Raw genomic sequence first — 22,491 nt, forward strand, 5'->3', positions numbered from 1 at the left:
TCTTCGCTGGACACTGAGGTATTTAGCCCATTGGAACACATTGAGCAGTTTTCAATGCATTTCAATGGGCTTTTTTATTTCGCTTGACGAGGATTCGCTCTACAACGATTTTGCTGGAACAGATTATCCTCATCAAGCGAGGCACCACTGTACATGAATTTGTTATATAAAATAGTCACACATCAAAGATGGAGACAAAAAAACATTAGCCAGGACCAAAAATTTCAAGATGGTACAAAATGACATTTTTATTTTTAAAAAAGCACACATTAAATATGGAATGTTTTATACATAACAATGTATCAAAATTATTGCTGCCTGTGAGGCAATGGAACTTTTATACTATTTACACATTTACAAGATTTCATAGGGCACAAAAAATGGCAGGAAGAACATTGAAAAAAGCACAAAAAGAAAAGGTATGCTATTCTCTTTTGTTCCTCTCCCAAGGGTAATTGTACTCTTCATCTAGGGAAAGGTACATGTTCAGAAGCTTCCCTGCAATCCAGCTTCACTTGTATCAATATCATGCTCCTTTAGAAAGAGAAAGGCACATTTTAAAAACTGCACATCTCATGCTAAACCCTTCTTTCTACCTCCAGAATTGTAATACCATTCTTTCCTGGAAAGAGCAATACTTTATTTTGCAATTCAGAATCATCTGCTGCAATCACTGCAAACCCTATTCAGACACTGGAAAATATGAACAGGGAGGCAGTTCTAGCCCTGCTCACTGCCTGCTGCTGTTTCCAGTGGGAGAGAGACTGCATGAAAAAGATTCCTGCTATGCATTTAGTCTCCGCATCCTCTTGGAAATCCTGAAGATTCAATGTTATAATCCCACAGAGAGGCTTCATATGTAGCCAGCTATCTCTTTTTCAAATTGCCTTTTTTTTTAATATTTGAGCAATGCTATGCTTTACTTGCTTTCAGCAGCAGTATACACGTTGCTCAGTTACTTTCATTTACTTTTTCTATCACTAAAATTCTTGCTTTCTTTTAAGTTCTATTTCTTTTGCCTTTAATATTCTCATTTCTTCCTTCCCCAACCACAAAGGGGGCATTGGGTCTGTTCCATCACAGCACTGATGTTATTTCTCCTGAGAGAAGATGCAACAGCATAGTTCAACAATGCAAGGCAATGCATGCTTTGAAGGATTGGAAACATAATACGGTTGTAATGGTGTACAACCATTATAAATGATGTTTTAAGAGGATTACAGATTAAAAATCTTTTGTTCACTAAAGGACACAAGGGGACATCTGTAGCATTTGGGGGGTTGTTAGGTATTATGGGAGCACAGGCAACTTTCAAAGGTCAGGTATATGCAGTCTGCAAAGCTCTGAAGAACATCCATTTCTCAAAATTTATTTTAAATGTTTTTTTAATTATGTCTAGAAATAATACTGCATACTCTTGGTTTCAACTATAATTAACATTCATATCAGCACAATATAATAGGCACAGGGCTTAGTTTGAAAGTGGAATATGAGGAAAAAGTTGTATACAGAAGGTGGCAGTATTCAGACCCAAACATGTAGAGTTTTGGGGTGAGCATCATCTCAATATTTGGTACTGTTCTATTCTATAAAGAACACTTTCTTTAAAATCTGTTAGAACCAGAGTACTTCAATAATTTTAAAAGGAAATTAAAGATGATTCCTATTTTATGTTAAGTTTTAATGTGGAATTCCTGCAGCAGCTTACTCAAAGCAGGTAGTGAGTATTAGGAGAACTAGTTTTTGTGTCTTCCCATAAATAACAGCTGCAAGGGGAATCATCATCATCTTAGAACTGCACAGCTGGAAGGGACTGTATGGATCACTGAGTCAAGCCTCTGTGGGGAATCAAATTCCCATCTTCTGGCTCCCCATCCATATACCTAAATCACTGGGATAGGCAGTAATTCATTAATGTCTAATAGTTTACCTGATTTAGCTTCTTGAACTCCACCACTTGAAAGAAAATGTGCTCCAAGATATGTTTGGCATCTTGCTGCTCTTTTGGCAGTTTGTTGGTCACCCCTAGGATATCACCACATTTTCTGACATAAAATTCCAGATCATCTTCAGTACCTAGGAACAAAAATGTATTATTTGCACATACCCTGTTTCCCCGAAAATAAGACAGGGTCTTATATTATTTTTTCCTCCAAAAATGCATTAGGGCTTATTTTCAGGGGATGTTTTATTTTCGTTATCTACATTTATTCAAATGCAGTCATGTTATCTTCTGGTTGCTACAGAATGGTGGAGGTTTCACTTAACTAGGGCTTATTTTTGGAGTAGGACTTATATTACGAGCATCCTGAAAAATCATATGCAGCTTATTTTCAGGTTACGTCTTATTTTAGGGGAAACAGGGTAGACGAGTAGGGCAGGCAGAACTCATTGGAATAAGGCACTCTGCCAGGTATCAAGGTCCCAAACCATTTAGGGCCTTAATGTCATAACCTTGAAGTTGCCACAGAAAAGTACAAGTAATCAGTGAAAGGTGTCCATAATGAGACATGTGATGGTATCTGTTTAATCCACTCAATAACCTAGCCACCATGTTCTGGACCTACTGTGTGTCCTGCACTCTGGAATGACTGAGAACAGATGCTGCCCCTCATCTGTATGACAACCCTTGAAGTATTTGAACAATGCTATCATACCCTGCCTGCCTAAAAGTCTTCTTTTCTCAAGGCTAAACATGCCCAGTTCTTTCAGTCTTTCCGCATATGGCTTTGTTGACACAGCCCTGATAATCCTTGTTGCCCTCCTCTGTACTTGTTCAAGATTATCTGTAGCCTTTATAAAGTTTGGTGTCCAGGACTGGACAAATGATGAAGCCTAGCCAGCACTGAACAGAGAGGAATGAGTACTTCATGAGATTTTGTGACTATACTTCTGTTAATGCAGGTTAAAATAGCATTTGCTTTTCTTGTAGCCACTTTGTACTATTGACTGATACTCAGTTTGTGATCTACAACAATTTCAAGATCCTTCTCAAATGTAGTATTGCTGAGCCAAGTAATCTGCATCTTATAACTATGCATTTTCCTAGTTTCTTTTTCCTAGCTATAGAACTTTTTTAATGAATGTGATTTCACTAACCAGTGGGAGAGAAATATTACCTAGTTTATGTTATGCTATGTTTGGATTTGTTTTAAAGAAACTACAGATATACATTTCATTCAGTTCTGTGAAACAGGACATGTTACTTTTTAAAAACTGCAAATACAATGGTAAATAACTATTTTTCAGTGGGACTTGACATTGTAACTGTAACAGTTAAGTTTTTAAAGTTTACCAATACCTATTAATATTTCTCATATTGTCTTTGAAGCATGGTTACATATCATGCTTCTGATCATCATGCATTCTTCTACAAATTGGTGTACTTTCAAAATTCAGCATTTTAAAATGTCTGATTCAGCATATTTGATATTTTTAAGATAAAAGGGACCTATGAGACTAATCTATTCATGCGAATAGAAAATTAGTGCAGTACAGTAGCTTAAACAGAAGTATATAGATGAAATACTGCATCTGTCATAAATCCAGCTGGAGTGAAAAATGTCATTCAGCTATAGCCTTAGAAGAGCCAAGTTATAGTACTCATCAGTTTACTTGCGTTGAGAACAAAGTGGAAAATTACAGACCTGATTTTAATTTATCTTTGTTTCAAATGAAAGTCTGATGCAGGTTAGTTGTGTTGCACAGCAATTCTTAGAAGTTCAACTCTTCTAAAGTGTTCTATAACTTCCAGTTTTCTCTTTTACTATTATATCTCACTGGAAATCCTACCCATCTATTCTGTGAATTTGTCCTAGTTTAGCAATCCCAAATTCAAATGTCTGAATTACTTACATTTGTTAGTTATTTGTGCAAGACGAGCTTTTTCAGATGAGAAAGTTTCATCCAAATCAAACAAGTCCAGGCTGGGAGGAGGCAGCTCTCTGAAGGCCGGTGGAAAAATCTGAAAGGTTGAGAAAATAAAATGCTCTGGTCTGTTCAAATCTGTTCAGAGAAAAAGGATACTGGTATAGCTCTACGTAAGCCATTTGCATGCTAGTATCTACTTTACACCATGTGAACCTCAGAAAATAAATCACTTTTCTATTTATAGCCTTAGGAATTTGACCACATCTATTTCTGTTTCAGGAAATTGAATTGAATCAAATATAAGAATTATGATAAAAAGGAGAGTACAAAAAAAAAAAAAAAAAAAAACCACAGAAAACCCAGATTTCCCTGATACCAGAATATCAGGCAGTGACAAACTTGGAGTAGGTTTAGGAGAATGAAAACATGTCATCTCTATTAAGATAGGGTAGTCACATTCAGTATTGTAATTCTGAAAAATGATAGGCAAAATGTTTTGCCTAGCTTAAATGTTTTCTTACTCGGTAATTACAGACTCCCTTGCCAACCAACTTTTAAATTTACAAGATCCATTATCCTAAATTTCCTAGGTCTGTATTATCCTACATCTATGTTCTCATTTTCTGCTACATTTGCCTAAAATGTGTTGAGTTTTACAATTCTAGATGTCAAAACATCATGCTAGTGACTTAACACAATTCTTCTGTTGTACCATCTATTCTGTCACTGGATAGTTTCACTTTTTCACTCTGCTAGCTTATGTCTGCCATCTTATTTTTTCCTCCCATGTGTGAAATGCAAATAGCACAAAGAATAGACTTGCTTTCCTTATAGCAGAATTGGACAACATATGTGCCTCCAAATGTTGTTGCACCACAACTTCCATTATGCCTAACTGGTACAGTTAATTGTGAGAACTGACTGAAGTTATAGTCCAACAGCTGGAGGGCCAAAGATGCCCATTAGAGATGGCAGTATTCATATACGAATACCCCCGCACAGATGGACATAATGAGGGTCCACTCACCATTCTTCTGCGACCTCCGCGAGCCTTCCAATGGTTCCAGAGATCACATTCCACAAGCCACTCTTCAACCTAGCAGAGGCCTACCAGGACTAGCGAGCCAATCACGATCTCCAGAGCCATTGGAAGGCTCTGCAGCGGTCGCAGCAGTGGTGGAACAGTGAGTGGACCATCTGGCTCCATGGGGCTGGACCCTCATTATGTCCACCTGTGTGGGGGTATTTGTATATGAATACGAATACCCCCATCTCTAATGCTCACCCTCACCTTACACACTCTCAATGTGAAAAAAATAAAAATAAAAAGGACACTATTACTCACTGCTGGCTGGAGTGCAGGCAGTGGAGTTTCAAACTGAGGCTGAATTAGCTGAAGTGGTTCATACTTCACATTCAGCTGCTCATAAGATCTACAATGTTAAGACAAAAGAAAAGGGTAATTGACAACAGGCTGGTTCATACCTATATGGACAACGTATAGTAAGATGTTGCAGCAAAATACAATAGACAGATGCATCTAATCCATGCCATTCTACGGAAATAACTAAACTGTTATTAAACATACAACTTAAACTTACCATCTAATTCTTAACATGCTTACTTGGCCATATACAGATCAATGGAAATAATTTCTAAATAAAGTTGCTCAGGAGTACATTATCATCTGTCTGCCAATTTTTCCCATGGAAAATTAATATCTTGATTCCATAGACTCTAGCTGACTGCTGGCAGAACACCCAGCTTCAGTCCCTAATGTCTCCACAAAAAGCTGGGAAGAACTCTTGCCAGAAACTGGAGAGCTCCTGCTAGTTGATAGCAGCAACATACAGGTAGAAGGACTAACATTCTGACCCAATCTGTCAATTTCCTATGTGCCAGGCATTTTAAACAACTCAAAAATTCTGACAGAGGCACTAGAACATACACATGCATCAGAAATGCACAAGACTTGATGAGTCCATAAATAGGAAGATGTGAAAGATTAAAACAATGGTCAGAAGCCTTTGATTTGCACTGAACAGGGGGTTCGACTCGATGACCTTATAGGCCCCTTCCAACATTATGATTCTATGAAAAAGGTAGTTTTCAAATCAAATCTGGTATCCAACAATTGGCCAACTATACACCAAGAGGAACTGATAAGGAGTGACAAAGAAAGGTGGTGACAAAAGCCACAAATACAGGTTTCCCTTCATTTTGCAACAAGGTCTGGGAAGCAAGAGGAAAAACTTCATGGAGAGGTGGGAGAACATTTGGGACTACTGTATTCCTTGTTATTCTTCAGATTGCTTGGGAGAAAATCTAGTCATTTTATAGAGGCAAAAGTGAGTTAGCTCTGTTTCAATTTGCCTGATAATTTCAAGCATAATTCTCATTTTTCCTCATAGGCCTTTACTTCTCAAAGTAGAACAATTCATTCTGGAAAATAAGATACAATCCTGAGAATTGTACATTGTTCAACAAACAGCATCTTAACACAACGAAGTGAACAAGTTCCAGGATGAGCTACATAGTTGTAGAGTACGATAAATGCAGGCATCTTTACATCAAATGTTCATTGCTTAATAGCTTCCTAGTTTGTTGCATTATTTTTAAAAAAGAAGAACTGCTCTGAATGTAACAAAGAGTCAAGTATTCTTACTTAATTATTTTGGGAAGTGCTGTGGTATCCAGTTGATATATAGATGTATCAAAGAGTGTTGTGAAGTCTCGTGGGTTCTCATCACCCTCCTGCAGGCAGACTCTCAATCGCTCTGATAGGGTGGCTATATCTGGAAGCATGGTATAATCTGATATCTGAAAAACCATGGAAACAGAAGCAAAGAGACTGAGAGTACTAAGAATGGGCCTCTCATAGTAAGAAAATGGCATGACCAAATACTATATCTTACACATCACAAAAAAATAATCCATGGGAAATTTTCAATATAGAAGTTAATCCAGTTTGCCCAATTATCATCTCATCAACATGATGAGGAAACACACATAGCTATACAAACAAACACACACAGCTATACAGGTCAGAATTTAATTATATTTTTTGTTTGTTTTTTGAACAGTAAATCAGCATATTCATGGAAATTCACCCATAACATGATACTGCTTTAATTTCCAATGTAAAACCAGTCTGTTGCTGAATCCCATAAACATCAATGCTAGCATTATCTTCCACCTCCATTGGATTTTCTACATGAGACATTATTACAAAGTTCAAATAACTTAAAGCTTCAGCTAATAGAAAAGCTGGCACTAATACAAACTGAAAAAACTTCCTAGAAGACGTATCAAAACGGAAAGCTCAGTTTCTATCATTTAGTCTTGTCAGAGTTTCTCCATTAGCAGGGACAAAGAAACATATGAAACAAATATAGAAATGGAATAAGGTTGGTAACTGGTAGGCAAAACTATGGTAAATAACTATCAGAACAGCTTCTCATACCTCTGGATCTTCTGCATCAATCTGGTTCAAATGAATGTCATCTGTTGTAAGCCACTGGAAAAGTACATCCTAAAAAACCAGAAAGACCTGATATTTATGCAAGTATTTAAATAATCAATTTAACATAACATGAAAGAAATGGAAACATTACTTAGTTACATAGAGATAAACATAATGAGAAAAAAAATACATAGGAACAGGAAGGAAACAGGAAGCAACATTTACAAATAAATTATTACCAGTGACCATACTTAAGATTTCAAACGAAACCACAGTTCAGCGTAGCATGAACAAATCTATGGAAACATTGGAATCATGAGCTCCTGATTGTTTTCTCCTTCTCCCACAGGAATGGAGCAGGAGTTTGACATTTTCACTTTTCATTTTCTTAAAAGAAAGCTTACTCTGTTAATTTTTAAACTCCAAAGACAAATGACCAAGTGATCATTTAAGAGTGCATATTTATTTTATTAAGATTAGCAATAAAATTTATAGTAGAGGCTCACCATGATCTTGCTGTTTTCTTCTTTTTCCAAATATTGGTCACTGAACAGATGACAAGATCCTAGTACAGCTAACTTGCCACCTTGGTTCTATTAAAGAAAAGGCATCAAAGTTGTATGGAAGTAGGGCATATTCCATATGTTATAGGATCAATTAAATTATATCACCAAGCATGAATGAATGAATGAATGAATGAATGCATTGTTTTATCAGGTATACTCTTTATATTATATTATTTAACATTCAACATGACAGTAGCAACACCATAACTGTCAGACTAATTAGATATGTGAGCACATGTATTAAAACAGATCAGTGAAAAATGTATACCACCATTATTTGCTTTCAATTTTGTAAAGGATTCAAATCATATGCACTGCATATTCATAGAGAATGGCACAGCACCGCTGTATCATTAAACACAAAAAGCCACTTAGCCTGCAATCCTGTACTTAGTTTCTTAGATTAAGCCCCACTGAGCTCAGTGCAACTTACTTCTGAGTAGATACATACAGAATTATATTGTTAGTTGCTTATAAAGCCAAATGTCAATACATGTAGGTTCATATAATTAGCAAATTAAAACAGCATAAAGAGATGTTTTCATTACGTTTTCCTAACTGAATAATCACAGATTTTTTTTTAAAAGATCAAGCCAATGGAAGAAAGGGTTAATTCATAGTAAATAGCAAAGGACATAGTACGAAAAAGGTTTAAACATCTTCAGACAGCTTTCCATTTAGCTGAACAAATTTAAAAAGGAGCTTTCTCATCTTTAGCAAATTTTCTATGAAATCAGATAGGAGAGAAGTCTATTTATTTGCCAAAACTTTGGCACTGCAAATTGTTAAGGTTACAGCTCTCACATAGTTCCTTTCCACTGGCCATGATGAGCTGAGGCTTATCAGAGTTGACATCCTGAAACATCTGGAAAGTCAAGGATTGCTCATCCCTGCTATATACCACAGCCAGGATGGGGTTTTGTTTGGTTTTGTTTCTCAGCTCTTGTTTTTCTAATTTACTTAAGAGGGATATCTGCTACTTATGGCCATTATTCCCCATCTTTCCTGACAATTTTTTTTCTCTCCTAAGAAATAGTATATCATTTATTTCAGGATCTTTTCACAGAATTTTTTTAAAAAATTCCTTCATCTAGATAAGGGAAAAACAGATGTCCAGTTGAGGTATGACTTTCTACCTTGTTATCCATTTAATTTAATCCTAATAATTTATCCTAATTATGATGGAACCAGAAAAACTGAAATGTATGGTAGAAATAATGGTCATCAAGTCCACTAAGTCTACAAAGAGCTCAGTAGTTTTCTAAAGTGGCTCTCAGGATCTGAGCGTTCTCCCTCCTTATATGAAAGCCCTCCATGTCTTCTAGAAACTAATCCATAAAGATGCAGGAACTCTTCACACAAGGTTCCAGAACAAGACAAGAAGTTTCAGGCAGAAGGGAAAATCTGTATAGCCTGGTATACAGAGTGGAGATCTTAGACACAAACACAAGACTCGTCTCTTTCCCAGAAGTATTTGGAATGGTTTTAGCCACTGGCATTAATCTGTGTCTGTTATCAAGTAACCTATTTTTTATCAGATTAAATCTGATGAACTGTATAAGTATTCAGCATACTACTACTTTTCTTTTGGAATAATCTAACAAAATGTGAATAAAATCAAATGAGCAATTTACTTAAAATATAACAATAGTGAAACACACTAAAAAGTAAGTACAGTGGTGCCTTGACTTATGACCATAATCCATTCGAGAAGATGGTTGTAAGTCAAAATGCTGTTAAGTTGAATCAGCATTTCCCATTGAAATGCACTGAAAACCAATTAATCCATTCCAGCTGTTTTTGGTTATATCTAGAGGCACCGGTTGTAAGTTGAAGCGTTCGTTCCCATAGGAACTAATGCAAAAGCGGTTAATCCGTCCTCTACCACTAGGGAGAGAATTTTTCTTCTTTTAATGTAAGATAACTTAGGTTAAAAAAAGGGCAGGAAAAGAGGGAGGGAGGGAACAATGGGGAAAAGAGGAAAGAAAGAAGGTCATCACTGGGGCACACAGACCCCTCAGACAAAGGTTTGTGCTATAAAGCATAAAAAGAGAGAAGAAAGAGAGAACACGATGGGGGGAGGAGTTTGGAGTCTAAAACACCTTTTAAACAAAACACTTTTTAAACCAAACGTATTTTAAACCAAACAACTTTTAAACCAAACCAAGCACCTTTTAAACAAAACACATTTTAAAACCAAACACATTTTAAAACCAAACACATTTTAAAACCAAACACATTTTAAACCCACCCACCAACACCATTTTACACCAAGCCAGCCACCACAGCAACCCCTCAGAGAAAATGTTCTGATTTTAAAACAAAAAGACTGGGGAGTCTAACCCCATCTTACAGCATGCCTGCCACCACAGCAGGGCCTCACAGAAAATGTTCTGATTTCAAAACAAAAAGACTTTGGAGTCACATTTTAAACCCACACATTTTAAAACAAACCGTTGGGGCAAAAAAGCTACAAAGAAGCAGTCGCTTCGCCACCAACAGTTTGAACTTCCTGCCCTTTCCCCCTCCCTCTTTGTGTTCGTAAGTGGAAGCTCCGGCCAGAAGCTGAAGCAAAATTTTGTGGTTGGAGCTTTTCGTAAGTCGAATTTTTTGTAAGTCGGGACGTCTGTAAGTCGAGGCACTACTGTACTGTTTAATAAGTATTTGATGGTTCACACAGTAATGTACCTTATAATGATAAAAAGCCAAGATGGGTCTATTAAGAGGAAAACACACAGATCCTGTGGACAGAACAGCCACTGCTGGTTTCATCACATTTAGCGTAGCACCAAATGGATATACAAAAGTCAGAGCTCTACAAGAAAATCCAAAGAATGAAAAAAGCACTATATTCCATAGAATTACACTTTCAAACACAATCTTTCTCAGGGCTTAAAAAGGGTACTTTTTCTCTTAATACGACCCCCAAAGTCCCCCAACTAGGATAGTCAATGGGGAGATGGTCATTATTCTCATGCAGTGTTCTTCTAATTAGACAGGAAGGAATCATTCAGTCAGGGGAAGACGCTTCCCAATAATGAAAGGACAGTCCTGGATCCAACCCAATAATTCATTGGATCACTCTTTAGAACAGTGGTGTCGAACTGTGGCCCTCCAGATGTTCTTGGACTTCAACTCCCAGAAGCCTTCACCACCACCTCTGCTGGCCAGGATTTCTGGGAGTTGAAGGCCAAGAACATCTGGAGGGCCACAGTTCAACACCACTGCTTTAGAAGGTATTCAAATCCTATTTTCCTTCCTTTTATGTGGTGATTGACTACAGCATAAACCCCTGTTCAATATCCATAATACTTAAAAACTTTCAATTCCCTCAATTTTGCATTATGATCAGTTATTAAAAAGCAAAATATGGGATCGTACACATCCTCCAGGACAGCCTAGACATGTCAGTGACTTTCCCTCTCCTTACAACACAATGTTTTCTTACATAATTTCAGAATTTCACAATCAGGGGACCAGTAACGTGGGTGGGAATGAGATACTCACTGTGCATCATTTCCACTGTTGTCTTCATCTATTATGCCAGACACTGCTTTTCCCGCAGCTCTGCTGATCTCCCTTATTGGAAGAAACAGAAGAACAACTAAGGGTTGTATCCTGACACTACCAAGATGTTGTCAAAATAAAATTTGTCTGTATCCAAACACCAAAGACTTACCGATTTAAAACTCCATTGGAGACCAAAGCTTCTTTAGGATGGAAGTATTTATAATACACATTTCTTACCACAGAATCTTAAAGAAATAAAAAGGAGGTTATTTTTCCCCAGTAGCCTTTCCTTTTAATGCTGGAAACTAGGCTGCGACTTTTAAATCCTATTTCTCATCAAATACATCAGAGAAGGGTTTATTTCCTTGTGACACATCCATAAGAAGAGTACTGTATATACAATCACGCATAGCATAAACATACAGAGAACTACCAAAAGGAAAGATACAAGTGCCGAGATACAGCAGTTTTTCTTAAGGCCTAATCTTAACATCCTTCCTCTGCTGCTTTCATGCTTGGTGTACTGTCACTATACTAAGTGTACTGCAACTTGGTAAGCTACTCAGTAAACCACAATGCTTCAGTGCCTCACATTATAGCATCTTTCCTATGCCACTGAGTGCTACTCTGCTCTTCCTTCTATACACTAAGGCTTCAAGGAAGAGTCAGTTGCTAGATATTCTAATATGCAGTAAACCCTGGTTTTAAGCAAAAGGTTTTGTAAAAGTTACTATGAAACTAACATAGACATGATGTACTCAGCAATATCGGAAGAGATGTTTTGCTGAAGCCTGACAGTAATCTGTATTAACTTTTCCAACCAGGCACTCTCCTATTACCACAGCCATTGTGGTTATTAGCCACCATAATGGATACTGTGGACCAAAATACTGTATCTGGATGGCAGGGAATGGAAAATTATTATATACCTTGAAATGAGCCTAGAGTTCAAGACTGATTGAAGAACAAATATCACATGTCCATAAATGTAATTTAACATATTATCACTTTGCCTACATTTTACAATTGGCATACAGTATAGGAAAAAGAAGAGAAAATGGCAAAACTAAAGTCAGACTCTTCCACTAATATTTTTGGACTTAACACTGCCATTCCACTGTCATTTAGTAACCTACAAAACATACTTATATTCATATAAACTAGCTACTTGTATACTATGTCACACTGCACAATATGACCAAATTAAGAAGGAAGTCTGTTGTCAGATCATTGTTGTGGGTTTTCCGGGCTGTTTGGCCATGTTCTTAAGGTTTTTCTTCCTAATGTTTCACCAGTCTCTGTGGCCGGCATCTTCAGAGGACAGGAGTCAGAACTCTGTGCTCTGTGGCAGTTTGTTTAATAGTTGAGTATTTATAGCTGTGGGATCAGCTTTTGTCCTTTTCAGGAGATTGAGTGATTATGGTGATCAGCATGTTTTTTTGTGGGTGTATTGTTGTGATAAGGGGGAGAGATAATCTGTCACTGTGATTGATGGGTGTCGTTAGCTGGTCTTTTGTGTGCAGTGATCACTGGTCCTTGTGACTCAACAAAGCCTGACTCCCAGCACTGAAAAATACAGCCTGCAAAAGGTCAACAAAGTCTACCCAGCCACAAGGACCAGTGATCACTGCACACAAAAGATCAGCTAACGACACCCATCAATCACAGTGACAGATCATCTCTCCCCCTTATCACAACAATACACCCACAACAAAAATACGCTGATCACCATAACCACCCAATCTCCTGAAAAGGACAAAAGCTGATCCCACAACTATAAATACTCAACTACCCAACAAACTGCAACAAAGCACAGACAAGAGTTCTGACTCCTGTCCTCTGAAGATGCCGGCCGCAGAGACTGGTGAAACATTAGGAAGAAAAACCTTAAGAACACAGCCAAACAGCCCGGAAAACCCACAACAACCATTGGATCCTGGCCATGAAAGCCTTTGAGAATACTGTTATCATATCATTTATTACCATTATTGACCATGATTCCATACTCTTCTAACAAGAAGTTAATGTTGGTGTCATATCGAGATTCACCACCTTCTCCCAGCATCACCAAAATATCTCCACCGCTTTCTAGATACTTCTTCAGAACCTCAAACTAGGAAGTGAAAAAAGGACAACAAGTTAGTCCTATGTACTGATTAACTAAACCATGGGAGACTTATCTACTCTTAGCCCATTTAATCCTTGAGGACTCAAGTTGCCACATAGGATAACCTGTGGATAAAAACATCCATTAATCTTTGGTTAAGAAATCTAGTTTTGTTACCGAACAACAGGCAAATTAAACCTAGAAAACTGCTGTGGTTTAACTGACACACTTAGAATTTTAGGTACTACCCAAGATCTATTACTGTACTTGGTGTATAGCAAAGATGGACTGCCCAGTCCTGAATGGTCCACTTTTTCTTTCTCCTTAAAGTCCTGTAAATCAAAGAAAAGAACACAGTCCCTACAGTCAAATATGGTGGAGGTTCAAAGATGTTTGCTGCTTCTGGCTCTGGATGCCGTGACTATGTGAACAGTATCATGAAATCTGATCATAGGCATCCTTCAGTCTCGAGAGACTATGGCAACATGCTCTGTATGGAGGACTTGGAACGGCGCCTAGTGTTTTGATGCTGTACGTGAAGCTGGGGTGTCTTCTCCAGGGCACAAAGCCTGGGTAAAATAATATGGAGGATAGGCTATTACCCAAGCAGAAAATCCCCCCCTCTCCACATCACTGAAATAGTCCAATGGAAAGGCAAGAGCCAATACAACTGGTTTCAGCGACATTACAGGAGTTGGCAGAATGACACAAACCTCCTTCAGGGCTCCAGATTTTGCCTCGAGGTTAACTCCTGAAGCCTTTTCCATTGGTGGATACAGCCACACGGCAGTGGAGGTTTGAAGTCAGAGTTTATTAGTAGTAGTATCATTAGTATTATTAGTATTAGTATTAGTATTGGTAAGCGTTTGCAGTTTCATCTCACCTCCGCTTTTATTCTTTGTGTGGACATGAAAAACAAACCAGACTAGTACTGCAATAAGGTACAGTATTCAAGGGCCAGCGTTGTACAACTGTACTTATCTCACCCTTGTCGTAGAGGAACATCCCCTCATGTTTTTCCCCAGTGCCAACAATATTGCGGGGCTTCCCAGAGTTCCACCCTACTTTCTGCTCAAGAAAGAAAGTTATCTTTCTCTACAAGTGGGCAGCCTGTCTTTGGGGAAGTGCGGTGAAAGACACTTGAACAAGAACCACATTCTGAGTGCCTGTGGTGAGCAAGGCAGAAGCGTATGCCTCCCTCCTTTTATCTTCCCATCACCTTCTCTTTCTTATCATGCCCTCTTCTGCCAAGGAGCTACAGCAGCTGTAGCCCTCCAGAGGTTTTTCACAGACAATACCCATCATGTCCAATCTGGATGGACAATAGTAAGGGATTATGAGAGTTGCAGTCCAAAAACATCTTAAGAGATTGTGAAGCAAATGGTTAAAAAAACTAAGGAACATAATCCTGAGAAACACAGTCCCGCATGTTTACTTCTCTGCAAATATTTTTCCTTGAAGTTACCACAAGTATTTTGGTGGGCAGAAACCACAAGAGAAGCACTGAGATGTACTCTTAGCCCAATGCTATGCTCCAGTCTGTGCCATGTTAACCACTCAGCATAGGCATTGCTGACACACCAGGCGTCTACAAAACTGGCCTGCTATTGAGGCCAAGAGTAGCCTCCGGGACTCCCCCGGGACTGCCTCCGGGACTGCGGCTCCAGATTTTGCCTTGAAGTTAACTCCTGAAGCCTTTTCCATAAGTGGATATAGCCACAAGGCAGTGGAGGTTTGAAATTGGATTTTTCCTTCTCCTAGATGGGCTGCCTCCCAGGCTTTGGACCCAATAGTCCAAAGAATTTTAAAAACGATGGTTCCAAAGCAAAGACAAGTGCTTTCTGTATACTTGTGTCCTTGTTTCCAATTTGCTACCAGTAAGGAAAACAAGGCAGGCCTCCCATGTTTGGCCTGCCGGGTAACAATACCTTGACCAAACTTTGATGCAGTTCATCACCTTTATAAATATCTGGTCCAGCAGAGACTTTTTGTGCCTCTTTGAGGTACAGCCATGTTGTCCTCAAGAGACAAGAATCTGGAAAGCAGCAGAGGCTCGCTGTCAGCATAACCAAGAGAGAGGAAAAGACCCCAGAAGATGTTTCCTCGAGCAAGAGATCCAGGGCGGGGAAATTCATTCTAACTTGCTGCTTATGTTGCATTTGTGTCTCTCCACCGAAATCACCAGCGGGGCTGGCAAATGATGACAACTCCAAAGAGAGAAAAGAGTCAGAGGCATAACACCATTACCAGGTAAAGTATTCTAACAGTTTAGGGACTGAAATAGGTGGCAGGGAAGGCCAGGGAGTCCTTTGGAGGCGAAGGCAGCTTTCCCGGGTGTGTGTGTGTTAGACTGGGCCTACCAGAGAAGACCCAAGACCTTTCGTTGGATAAAACAACTGGGGTCAGGGAACCAAGGGTTTTATACTTCATCTGTTGCAGCTGCGTTTATGAAATCTGATGGTTGCCAAAGAATTTTAATGCACAACGTAGTGGCCAGTGCTAGAAAGAAGCATCTCCACCAGAGGTCATGGGTCTTCCAGCAGGACAATGACCCAAAACACACTTCAAAAAGCACTCAGAAATGGTTACAAACAAAGTGCTGGAGAGTTCTGAAATGGCCAGCAATGAGTCCAGATTTAAATCCCATAGAACACCTGTGGAGAGATCTCAAAACAGCAGTTGTGAGAAGGCATCCTTCAAACCTGAAGGTCCTGGAGCAGTTTGCAAAAGAAGAGTGGTCCAAAATTCCAGTAGAGAGGTGTAAGAAACTCATTCTTGGTTACAGGAAGCTATTGATTTCAGTTATTTTCCCCAAAGGGTGTTCTACCAAATATTAAGTTACGGGTGCCAATTATTTTGGCCAGTGCATTTTTGGGTTTCTGTGAGGAATTGTATCAGATTTGACTTTTCTTCTCTGTTTTTTTTTGTTCCAACGCAAACCAAATAAAGGAACAAGTGAGTACCAAAACATTTGCAACTGCAACAATTTTCTGAGAGAAGGCTTGCATTTTCTGAGAATTGCAAGGGTGCCAATATTTTTAGCCATGACTATATATGAGGAAACATACTTGTTAACATAAGAAACACAATACTGATATAGTTTAAAGTCAATTTGTTCCAGCATTTCTTGCAAGAATCCCAGTAACTGGAAGGCAAACAGATAGCACCTGCACAGAAGACAATAATGGTATTTTAAGCCAAAACCCAGGATGGAGAAATACAGTTTTGATGTACACATTTGATGTACTTCTACTCATGCAGAACAAGATAATTAGTGCTACTTCTGCTTGTATTACTATACAAGCAGGAAGACCCACAGAATGCTAATGCAAAGGAACCTGTGATGTGAAGCAGTTCACTGGATCACATCACTGGGAAAAGAAGCAATTTTAAGTAATTATTGGTATTTGTGTGACATACCTCAGCGGCTGTGAATTTTTCTCTGGGTCCTGATGTAATCCATAGTTTTACTCCAGCCAGCTTCTCTGAGGTGATTTCATCTTTTAAGCTATGAGCAAATTAATAAGAAGATATGTTACCCTGCAATAACAAGGGCAAACAATCAAAAACAAATGTTTTACCTGAAAAGTATTGGAACTGGAAACATTCTTACACACCTAACAACAAGTAGCAATTCCACCTCTAAAACCACCCTCACCCTAACTTTCTACACCAAACTGCTCACCAATACACCACTCCCCTATTATCTCCCAGTCAACCAGAACCATTTTAACCGGCACTCCATGTACCGCTCTCACCCTCTCCCTACATGTACTTAACAAACCAAACAAGCAATATTGTTTAGCATAACTAAGCATCATAGTGGGGAAATTGTGGTGGGTGGGCGTTGCTGATATGATTTGTGCACTTGTAATCCTACTATTTCCCTTCTATTCACATGTACGGAAACTCCATCTTGCATGGGAAGGGCATGCATACACACCTTTTTCCTGTAACTGAAAATATTGCAAATTCACTCACCTCTGTATTTTCCAATTACTACGAAGTTTTTTCTGTAGAATTCTATAACCATTGTTCATAGTAAATATCTCCTTTTTGGAAGCATTGAAGACAATTATATTCCGAAGCTCTCCTTCCATATTCACCTCAGGGACCAAAAAGCACAATAACATAAACAAACAAAAAGCAAACCCTATAGTGACCATACATTTCAGAAACTTGTTTAAATTTTAATGTGCTATACAATCTAAGAACTGGTTGTAACAAAAAAAATTACTAAGATCCAGCATCCCTTAATCCTGTTTAGGAATTCTGAAAGGAACATTTAGATGTGAGAAATTTATTTACATAAGATTAAGCCATAGATACAGTCCAAGGTAGGTCTACCCCGTTTTCCCAATATGTATTTAGAAAACACATGTGAGAATCCAGTTCTAATACTGACCCAGCTGTTTCATTAATTAATGATATGTGATGTCTGTAACTTCAAGTGTTTTATTAATACTTTCAAACAACAATTACTGAAGAAGCTTCTGTGCATTTACTAAAAAAAATCCCTTCACAATGCAATGTAATCCTGTGATTCTGACTACAGATTGATGTGGAATGACCTGAAACATATTGGAAACTAGGTACAGTTCAGGATACGTCTACTAAAGACATACTCTGTTTTCCCAAAAATCAGACAGGGTCTTATATTAATTTTTGCTCCAAAAATGCATTTCAGGGGATGTTTTATTTTTTTCATGTACAACAATCTACATTTATTCAAATGCAGTCATGTCATCTTCTGGTTGCTACACAATGCTGCACAATTGTGGAGGGCAGGGTTTCACTTGACTGGGTCTTATTTTTGAGGTAGAGCTTATATTACGAGCATCCTGAAAAATCATACTAGGGCTTATTTTCAGGTTAGGTCTTATTTTCAGGGAAAGAGGGTATATGCACAAGGGTTTTTCACTGACCAATAGAATTCCCCTTATTTTACGAGGGGATGCTGATAAGTATTGAGCCTTTCCCAGAAAAAATTGAGCTAGATACCTGTAACTGCCACACTATTCTATGTATTCCCCCAGGAAGTCAATGCACTTGTGACATCTGTCCTGCAGCTTCTTAAGTCCCTGCAAATAAAATTCTTCCGACTGCTGGTGTAACCACTCATTTGCAGCATTAGTTGCCTCCAGAACATTCCCAAATCATTGTCCCTTTAGTTGTTCTTTGAGTTTGCGGAACAGATAATAGTCAGAAGGAGCCAGGTCGGGAGAATAGGGTGGATGGGGCATCACTTGAAAGCCTAAGGAGGTCAGTTTTGTCATTGTTTCACCTGCAGTGTGTGACGAGGTGTTGTCATGCAACAGGATGGCGTCTTTGGAGAGATTTCCTCGATGTTTTTCCCTGATGTTTTGCCCCAACTTTGTCAATAAAGCACAGTAATATTTTGCATTGATGGTTGAACTCTGTTGGAGGTAGTCCACCAGCAGAACTCCCTTCTTATCCCAAAAAACTGTTGCCATTTGCTTCTGCACCAACCTTTGCACTCGGAACTTCTTTGGCCTGAGGGAACCACTGTGCCTTCATTCCTTACTGTTCCTTTGTATCAGGATCATAACAGTAGATCCATGTCTCATCACCAGTTTGTCCAGGAAATCTGACTCATTTCTTGAAAAATGTTCCAAACAGTCACCGACGACTCCACACATTTCTTCTTTTGTCAGGTTGTCAAGTTTCGGGATCGACTTTGCTGCCAGCTTTCTCATTTCCAAGTCGTTGTGGATAATGGCAGTAACTCTCTCATGTGATATTCTCAGATATATAGTAATACTTTTGGCTGATATTCGGCGGTCCTCCATGATCATGTAATGGATGTCTTTGACATTTGCAGGCACAGAGACAGAAATAGGCCTTCCACTGGATTTTTCACTTTCAACATCGAAATGGCCAGTTTTAAAATTGACAACCCAATGTTTAACTGTTGCATATGAAGGACCACTGTCACCCATAGTGTTTGATATTTCATCATGGATCTGCTTTGCACCTTTCCCTTAGAGAAACAGGAACTTGATTATGGTCCTGTGCTCTTCCACACTGAACTTTTCTGGAGGTGCTGCCATGTTCACTTTGGACCTGAACATGAAAGTTAAAATCATAGGTAGCTGATTTTTGCACCATTGAATACAGGCAATTGGCCAATACACCCTGCAATTTATAGCTTCCTAGCTCAGTTTTTTTTCTCGGAAAGGCTCAATACTTATCAGCACCCCCTCGTATTCCAGGTGTACAATTTGACATGAAACCAAGCAGATCATAAAGTCTATGGAAAGTAGATCCTCATTTTAAAGTACCGTAATACTCCTCACTATGCAGCATTATAGAAATGCTTTAATTCCAATACTCCAGCTTCCTACTACAGATTCAGAACATCAACTATTAAAAACAGACCAAATGAAGAGAGTGAATTTAGCAATGTTACTGTAGCAAGTTTATTTATCTACCAAGACACTTATACATCACATAGCTACATTAACGGCTGAATATGTCCCCCAAAACCCTTGTTTTAGGATTGTACAGGTCTCCAGCAAAGAATTCTCAGCATACAATTTTGCTCTCAATATAATTTTGCTGTTTACATACACACTAGTCATTTGTAAACAAAACAAGGAAATTTCTATACGTCAGTCTATGATAAGGCACTAAAATTAGTGTGCCATCAAGTCAATTATGACTTACAGCAACCTTTTACAGGTTTTTCTAGGTAGAAAGCATTCAGAAGTGTTTTACCATTCCCTTCTCCTGGCGGCATTCTGGGACAATGCAGCCCAAGGCTACACATGCTGACTTTTTCTGAAATGCACAGTGGGAAACTGAGCTCCTAACCCAACTCACTGAGCTATTTAGCCAGCTTGACAAGATATTAGGGAACAAAAATATAGAGAGGAGATACTTCACATCTCCATGCTTTGCTATTAACAAATATGTGTCTTAGTAATTTGAGAACTGCAAGTGTTTATGATACTTGGTCTATCTAATTAACCAAGTGCAAGGAGAGATGAAAAGATTGTTTCAATAAATTTATACCAAAGATTATGGAACCCCATAGATTTGATACCCCAGTCCAGGAACTGGACCCAATGTATAAAACTTTTTCAAAAAGTTATAAGTATGCAGTATTATCTATAATAGAAACTTAAAATATACAATCTCTTTTGCACAATGAGACGTTAACATTAAAACACATTTTAAATTAAAACTATCACACATATGGATTTCTTTAAACACATGGTATTTAGAAAATACAAATTAAGAAGTCCATTTGTGAAAAATCCCATTTTAATAATTAAATTTGGGATTAATAATTATAATTTAAATAATTAGAAATTAAACAAGCACATTCTTTGTGATGCAGAATCTAAAAGAGTATGAACAATTTCACAATGAACATTTTTCCTAGTGATTTTCAAAGAGGTAGCTGCATTAGTATTTATTAGTATTTATTTCAGTATTTATAACCAAAATAAAAACAAGAGTTTTTTAACTGCTCAGCCCATTTTGGGCAATAACATTTTCCTCTCCCAAACTCTCAATGTCACCCCATTCTTGCTTACTGACAGCCCAAATACGTTACACAACTATTGACACACAACACAAAGAGAGGAAAAAGACCGGCAGTTACACAACTATTGACACACAACAGGACACACAACACAAAGACAGGAAAAAGACCCGGCAACAAATTCAGATGTCAACTGTGCACCTATGTCTACTTTAGCAGCAGCATTACAACCCCCAACAGTATCACCCAAAACATGAAGGACTATTTTAACTTGCTATTCGCCTGATGCAGTTTTTAAAGTACCCAAACTTTTTTTTAAATTGCTAGCAAGGCATTAAATCAGAGATGTACAACTCCTGGTGTTTTTGCACCGCAAGTCCCATCGCTACTGACAATAACTATTCTGACTAGGACCCATAGGTTTTGTAAGGGAGGGGGGAAGCTGGAGGGTGAAAAATTCATCCCTTGTTTATGTTTTGCCCGTGTAGTGAGCTGAAGAGGGTCCTTTGGTGCTACTTTTCTTGCTGCTCCTCCCCGCTGAAATTAGTACCTAAGCGGCTTCCTAACAAGGGAAACGTCTCCTTAATCCACAGGTAGCGAATGTTTCTTCCTCCAGATGTTTTGTACGACAGCTCCCAGAAACCCTGCTAGCACACCCAATGGCACGGAATTATGGGAGTCGTAGTTTAAAGCATCTGGAGCGACAGAGTTCCTCCTTTCCTAATTTACTCCTTCCCCGTCGCCGCCTCTGTTCGGGGGAAGGCACTGGCGAGGTCCCGCTCCCTCACTGCAGCTGCACGGCGCGCTTCTCCGTGCCACGCGTTCTGCCCCTCGACGCTTCACCCCCCCCATCTTCCTCGACGCCCGATAAGGGTGAGGTGTCCCAGATATCTGAGAGGAATCCCACGAATTCCCCCCCCTCCAAAACTGGAACCCGCCCTCCTGTCAGTGGACACGGAAGGAATACAGGCATAGACAACATCGCGAAGGGGAGGATAAATCAATACCGTACCAACTCTCCTCGCCCTTGCCCACCACAGCTGGGAGGAAGCACAAACTTAAACGGGAAAAAACCTCCACGAAGTTCAGTTTACCTGCGGAGACACCACCATTCTCTCCCGGGCCTTCCAAACCAAGCCACGGTAGGCAGGGCCAGCGACGCGCAGTAACTAAGGGCCGCTCCCACCCTAGCAACGCGGCTCCTCATTAGCTGCGCATGCGTGTAAATCAGCTGGGGGCGGTACAGAAATTTAAATACGTCTGACGCCATGGCGACCGACATTTGGCTGTAGATTTTCTGATGGCGAGGTGTCTTGGAATCTTCCATTCCTGGAGGGGTCTTTTGGGCTGTACCACTGTGTGGCAGCCCAAAATAGATAAATCAACATTTTTCGTAGGAAACGGCCCAAAATACAGAATAGAGTGGCGAATGCCGTGATATGCGAGTTACGTAATATGCTGTCTA

At 39.0% G+C, this 22,491-nt stretch overlaps 1 protein-coding gene across 2 annotated transcripts; it reads right to left on the reverse strand.

Annotated features, from left to right (window-relative positions):
- Positions 1-222: 222 nt before the first annotated feature.
- On the reverse strand, positions 223-22,237 carry IFT52 (intraflagellar transport 52). 2 transcript variants are annotated; one of them, XM_020801150.3, is made up of 14 exons: positions 22,121-22,237; positions 17,498-17,622; positions 16,937-17,024; positions 13,393-13,522; positions 11,579-11,654; positions 11,407-11,478; positions 10,588-10,714; positions 7,840-7,926; positions 7,334-7,402; positions 6,536-6,690; positions 5,216-5,303; positions 3,856-3,964; positions 1,931-2,076; positions 223-534 (listed from the first exon to the last, which is right to left on the reverse strand). In XM_020801150.3, the coding sequence occupies exons 1-14, from the start codon at positions 22,136-22,138 to the stop codon at positions 487-489; spliced, it is 1,338 nt and encodes a 445-aa protein (XP_020656809.2). In that variant the 5' UTR covers positions 22,139-22,237; the 3' UTR covers positions 223-486. The 2 variants fall into 2 exon arrangements, with proteins under 2 accessions (XP_020656809.2, XP_020656810.2); XM_020801151.3 differs by lacking the exon at positions 22,121-22,237 and adding an exon at positions 21,577-21,952.
- Between the last annotated feature and the right edge of the window lie 254 nt (positions 22,238-22,491).

This window comes from Pogona vitticeps, chromosome 4 (genome assembly GCF_051106095.1).
Source record: "Pogona vitticeps strain Pit_001003342236 chromosome 4, PviZW2.1, whole genome shotgun sequence".
Lineage (NCBI taxonomy): Eukaryota > Metazoa > Chordata > Lepidosauria > Squamata > Agamidae > Pogona > Pogona vitticeps.